At 54.5% G+C, this 6354-nt stretch overlaps 1 protein-coding gene across 1 annotated transcript in view; it reads left to right on the plus strand.

Annotated features, from left to right (window-relative positions):
- Positions 1-2045: 2045 nt before the first annotated feature.
- NKAIN1 (Na+/K+ transporting ATPase interacting 1) overlaps positions 2046-6354 on the plus strand; it is a gene marked incomplete at both ends in the record, with an annotated part of 7505 nt that continues 3196 nt past the window's right edge. Inside the window, 4 exons of the mRNA XM_009084595.1 lie at positions 2046-2213; positions 2579-2659; positions 4531-4728; positions 5802-5862. Of these exons, the coding sequence (XP_009082843.1) occupies positions 2046-2213; positions 2579-2659; positions 4531-4728; positions 5802-5862 (508 nt within the window). The remainder of the gene's footprint in view (positions 2214-2578; positions 2660-4530; positions 4729-5801; positions 5863-6354) is intronic.

The raw sequence follows: 6354 nt of genomic DNA on the forward strand, positions 1-6354 counted from the left end.
TGAGGCTGGAAAAAACAAGAGTTGCTCTTCCCATGGAGGGAATAACCTGGAATAATGCACAGAGCAGCGTTGGACCTGCTAAGGGGACTCTAGTGCAACTAGCAACCACTGCTTGTCCATGGTGGGACTGAAGTGTTTGCCCCTAATTTTGCCTCTCCTTGGGATGAGAAAGGATTTGGTTCCATCAGGCTCTTCCCAGCTCCTTCTCCCTCAGCCTGTCCTGGCTTGACAGGCTGGAATTAAGGAGCTACATGGAAGTAAGCCCATCACTCCAACTCCATGGGATGCTCCCAGAGGCTCTTTCCAGTCCTATCCCTCAGCTTGGAGCATCACCAGTACCCAAACCTCACATCTAGCTCCTACTAAGCAGCTCTGTCAACAGCCCCAGATCGATGGGTGGCTATAAAACCCCGAGCACCACACTCCCTGCATCATTTATTATTTACATTCCTCAATTTAAAAGATTTACAGCCTGGTTGTAAGTATTTCCAAAGGCTGTTTCCTCAGAGAGTTTAAATAGCGTGGAAGTGAATTAAGCTTCAATGCAAACAGCCTTGTCCCAGCCCTCTGGAGCCAGGGGCTGCTCAGGCTCTGTGCTCCATGGCTTTAGTTGAAATCAGGGTCCTACAGGCAAGGAGGCAGCAGATCCAGGGTAGGGAATGGGATAGCACAGTCCTAGGCTGGAATTGGGTTGAAGTAGATATTAATTAATACTCTCACTAAGCCAATTCAATGAGCATGTGGTGGTTTATGGAAGGGGAAACTGAGGCACAGCTGGTGGGCCATGCCCTCACTTGGGAAAGAACTTTTGCCATCTCATTTATTCCCTCCTGTAATCAGGACACATTAAGTGGGGCTGGCAGGGCAAGGATGCCACCTGGGACCCCCATGAGAGCTGCAGGGAGCACTAGGATGGAGCTTCCTTAAATCCACATCCTGGTGAATGGAGGGAGGATGGAAACCCCATTTTCTCCTGTGCTTTTTCCAGGAGAAAATCTTCTTTCTCAGCCAGGATGAGGCATAGCTCTGGGAGGGGAAACTGAGGCACAGTGCTGTGGGGAGGAGACCCTGGAGCTCACAGGGTTTGTCAGGGGAATGTGAGTGATGAGACAGGGCTGGGCTGTCAGCAAGAGAAATGGGAAGAGGTTTTTGGGTTTGTAAGGTTGCTGGAGACACAGCCCATAGCATCCCCATCCCTGTGTCCTCAAGGACTGTGGCATCCTCAAGTTGCCTAAAAGCCCCTTAAATGTTCTCTAAAAACCCATGGCCTCATCAAATCTCCCTTTTTCCAACTTAAAACCATGGCTGGATGCTCCAGTGCTCCCACCTTGCCTTCGCTCCCACCTTGCTTTGAGCTAAGCCTGTAATTAAGAGTAATAGACCCCAAGCTGCAGCAAATGGAGCCGTAAATAAGTGCTGGGATAACGGGCAGATCCCATCGGCTCCAGGCCCTGACGGAATGATTTATCCAGCTGCATCTCGTCCTTTACACATGCTAATGGCAATCAAAGCCCGGAGGTGGCCGTGGGAAGGAATGCAACCAGCCGGCGAGGATGGGCAGAAAATCACTTGTGAAACACCGGGAGAGCCCATGTGTGAGCTGAGCTGGAGGTTCTTCCCATGATAAACCCATCCTGGAGGGGGAATTTCAGCAGTGCCTCAGTCCTGAGCAATGGGAAACTGAGGCAGAGGGTGCTGGAGGGGGGAGGGGGGTGACAAGCTGCCATCTCCTTGCTTTTCCCTTCTCAGCTCCAAATATTCCCAATAACTCCTCACCTGCCACTGGTTGATGCATCACACAGGTATTTCAGCCTATTGCAACTAAGTATCCATGGGATTTCCCATTAATTTCTGGCTGCTCTTTGCCTTCAGCATCCTGGAAGCTGCTGTGGTGACTGATGTCCTGCACTAACCCCTGCTCCCCTCCTGTGCTCATCCCTGTTCCCTCCTGTGCTCATCCCTGGTCCCTCCTGTGCTCATCCCTGTTTTCCTCCTGCTCTCATCCCTGTTCCCTCCTGCTCTCATCCCAGCTCTCTCCTGTGCTCATCTCTGTTCCCTCCTCTGCTCTGTTGCAGGTCGCAGCCCTGGAGAGGCAGATCTTTGATTTCCTGGGATACCAGTGGGCTCCCATCCTGGCAAATTTTTTACACATCATGGCTGTTATTTTGGGTATTTTTGGGACCATCCAGTACAGATCCAGATACCTCATGATGGTAGGTACCACCGAGGGTCCAGCACTGTCATCCCCAGGGATGGCTCAGCCCCAGGTCCCCTCTTGTATCCCTTGGAATGAGTTGCCCAGAGAAGCTGTGGCTGCTCCATCCCTGGGAGTGTTCCAAGCCAGGTTGGATGGGGCTTGGAGCAACCTGGGCTAGTGGGAGGAGTCCCTGCCCATGGCAGGGAGTGGGATGAGATGAACTTTAAGATCCCTTCCCCCCCAAACCATGCTGTAATGCTATGATCCCATGATGCTATGATCCAACCCCAGATTCTTAGGGATCCAGTGGGATGCAGAGAGTGGAGTGGAGGGGCTCTGGAGCAGGGGTGTCCATGCCCTGATGGTCTCTCCTGTTGGCAGTATGCAGTGTGGCTGGTGCTGTGGGTTGGCTGGAACACCTTCATCATCTGCTTCTACCTGGAGGTCGGACGTTTGTCACAGGTAACACCTCCACCTACTCCTCTTCCTCCCCACATCCCCATTCCCTCCATCTTTCCATTCTTTCTGCTGTCCTGCCTTTGCATTCCTCCTCCTCCTCCTCCTCCTTCTTCCCTTGCTCCACAACTCTGCCCTCAAAAGGGATCCAGAGCCCATGGGTGGTCCCAGCCTGGCAGCAGAACACCCACCTGGGTGCTGGGGGTGCCTCCCTGGGAAATTCTGGCTGCAGCACTGGGTTCCCATGGGATGGGATGGACAGACAGTTCAGGCCAAGGTGGCAGTGGGACCTAACATGCCAGCAAGGAGATACAGGACACAGGGAACAGGGATGGGCAATGATAGGAAAGTTTGGAGCAGGGTCTCCCTCAGCTCTGTTCACAATGCTGGCAGGATGGGGAGGGCAGTGGGTGGGAAAAGGAGACTCCCCCTCCTGTATATTCCCAAATTTTGGGGGTCTTCTGGAGGGGTCTACAAGCTCTGCTCAGCCCTGGACCCCCCAGCAATGGCTGGACATGGCTTTGGGAAGTCACCAGTGGTGATGGGGTGAGGATATGAGTGGGGCTGTGCCTCTCTGTGTCCCTTCACCACCACCACCACCCCCTAGCTATTAAATTACAGCTTTTCCATGGAAAAGAGCAAAACTTCCTGCAGTGATGGTGCAGCACTGGATGGTTTGAGCACCCTCAGCCCACGGTGGAGGTACCTGTGCTGTGTTGTGCCTGCTCTGCCATCCTCCCCCCAGCTCTGTCCCATGCTCAGGGCAACCAGCTCTGCTCACTCTGGGCAGGGAGAGGCTCCTGGGGGTGCCTCAATGACTGATACCACCTCCCCAACTTGCTCCAGGTCATCTGAGGCTCTTCTAAAGAGCTGAAATGCTGAGTGCATGCAGCAGGCATGGAGGATGAGTGGGGGAGGATTCACTCCCTCTGAGTGTTTTTGGTGGAAATTCCCAGTCTCTGTCATGCTGTGATGCCAGAACACCCCCTCATCCTGCTTCCCTGCACCTAAACCCACATCCTTCGGCTTTACAAACCCAAACCCACTCTCTTGCTATTTTTTTCCACCCCCATCAGCAAAAATCTTTTAATCCCAGATTGGTGATTTCCTACAGAGGATGCTCAGTGAGTTCCCCATCCCCCAGATCCAAGGGCTGGGGGTGCAGAGAGGGGCTGAGAGGCTTCTCTGCAGGGTGAGGGCTCACCCAGCTGTGCCAGGAGGACTATCCATGGAGTGGGGGCTCATCCAGCTGTGCCAAGAGGACCATCCATGGGGTGGGGAGGAACAAACAGGGTCTGGGGGATTAGCTTTACTGCCATTCCTTGCAGGAAGGGGCTGCTACTTGCCCACTGCCACCTCAAAGCTGCTGGAGATGAACCCAGGAGAGTCCCAAAGCTTGTAATGGGCTAACAAGGAGGGGATATATGTAGGGGGTTCCTGGCAAGGCTCCATGGGGATGAGGAAATGGCACCCCTAAAACCCAGGAGAAGCAGCAAGAACTACCCTGCACCCCTGGAGCACAATGTCAGGGTAGTTCCATGGTCCTGTCTCTGATGGCTGGCTGCAGCCAGCAGCATCACAAGGAGCTGCTTCCCTGCCTCAAGGCCAAGCTGCCACATTAGTGACCACTCCATGACATCCACCATGTCACCTGGGCATCGTGGCACACCTGGATGCTGCTTGACCAAATGGTCCATGCCACCAGCATGGAAGGAAGCCCCAACCCCTGGGGACACTGGCTGTGGGTCAGAGAGATATCCTGCTTAGTTTTACCATGGTCTCATAGAGCATCTTTAGGTTGGAAAAGCCCATTTGCTGTCCAACCTTCCTGCAAAGACTATCAGCTCCACAGTCTATGCCTCCTCCTTCTCCTACAGGATAGAGACTTCATCATGACCTTCAATACCTCACTGCATCGCTCGTGGTGGATGGAGAATGGGCCAGGCTGCCTGGTGACCCCAGTGATGAACTCCAACCTGGCACCTGAGGACCACCACGTCATCACGGTCAGCGGCTGCTTGCTGGACTACCAGTACATTGAGGTGGTGAGCAGTGCCACACAGATATTCCTGGCGGTAAGGGCAGCCTTCCCTCATCCTTAATCCCACACTGGGAAGGAGAGAGGGGGGATGGTGGGACTAGGGTGGGCAGAGACACCGTGGTCCAGCTGGAGATGTCCCACCATCATGCATCAGTGCCTGTTTATATCATCAGGGTAGTGTTAGCTCAGGGCTGGGAAGAAAGGACCAGACAGATCCCAGCTCAGCACTCTAAGGGTGCTGTCCACCCCAAAACCTGGCAGGCTTTGGGTTGGATGCTGCAGGAATTGGAGAGCTCTCTGTGTAACACAGGTAACACCTCCACCTTCCTTCTCTTCCTCTCCACATGCCCATTCCCTCCATCTTTCTATCCTTCCTGCTGTTCTGCACTTGTGCTCCTCTTCCTGCTCCACAGCTGTGCCCCCAAAGGCACCCAGAGACTGTGGGTGACCCCAGTCTGGCAGCAAAATACCCACCTGGATGCTGGGGGTGCCTCCCTGGGAGGTTCTGGCTGCAGCATGAGGTTCCCATGGGATGGGATGGACAGATGGACAGTTCAGGCCAAGGTGGCAGTGGGACCTAACATGTCAGCAAGGAGATAAAGGACACAGGGAACGGCAATGATGGGAAAGTTTGGAGCAGGATCCAAGGGGAGGGAGAGGGTTCCTCCTTCCCAGTGGCTGTCACACCCCACAGGGAGGGTGGGAATGGGACATACCTGGATGCAAAGCTCCTGGGGAGCCTTGGGAGGCTGCAAGGAAATAAAGCTTTACATGGACTTGGGGTCCAAAGCAACTGCACCCACCAAAGTGGCACCCAGCACTACGTGGGGCTCAGCACCCTCTGTGCTGCCATCCCAGTTGAGTGCCAGCCCTTAGGACCACCACCCCTGTCCCCCTGGTGCAGCTGAAACCATCCAGCCTTGCAGCATCCCTAACCAGCATCCTGACCCACTGAAGATGGACTCCAGCTCAGGATGCTCCCAGTCCCCCCAGTATGCTCCCAGGCATCCCTTCCCACCACTCAGCTCCATGCTCCTGTCAACACCATGCCAGTCATGTTGTCCATCACCCTGATAACCAGCTTCTCCCTGCCCACTCTTTTCTCAGCTCTTTGGCTTTGTCTATGCCTGCTACGTCAGCAAAGTGTTCCTGGAGGAGGAAGACAGCTGTAAGTGCTTTGCTATGGGTCATGGGGGGCAGAGTGTCCTCAGGTGACACCATCCTGAGCCTTGCTGGGGTGGCAACACCTGACTGGGGCTGGGGGAGAGATGCTGGGTCGCAGGAAGGGGCAGGAATCCCTTTAGTTGGGGGTTTTGCCCCATATTTCCATCCCCAGTGAAGCAGATATGCTGGGGTGTGATGTCCCACCCAGTGCCACCAGCAGTGCCCCACCACAGCGTTGGGGAGGGTGAGGAAGGGACAGGGACACAGAGCCCTGAGCTGCTGCATCACAACACTCACAGCCTTTGGGTGCAGGAACAAGACTGATTCCATCCCACATGGGATCAGGCTTTGTCCTTCCACCAGCCCAGGAAGAGGCTGAGATGGTCTCAAATCCTGTCCCTGGACATGGCACTGTGTTCAGCTCCCATGGAAACCAGGATGCTCATCCCTGTATGTGAGTGCTCAGGTTGGATTTGGGGTTGGCATCACTCTCACT

This window comes from Acanthisitta chloris, unplaced genomic scaffold (genome assembly GCF_000695815.1).
Source record: "Acanthisitta chloris isolate BGI_N310 unplaced genomic scaffold, ASM69581v1 scaffold25300, whole genome shotgun sequence".
NCBI lineage: Eukaryota > Metazoa > Chordata > Aves > Passeriformes > Acanthisittidae > Acanthisitta > Acanthisitta chloris.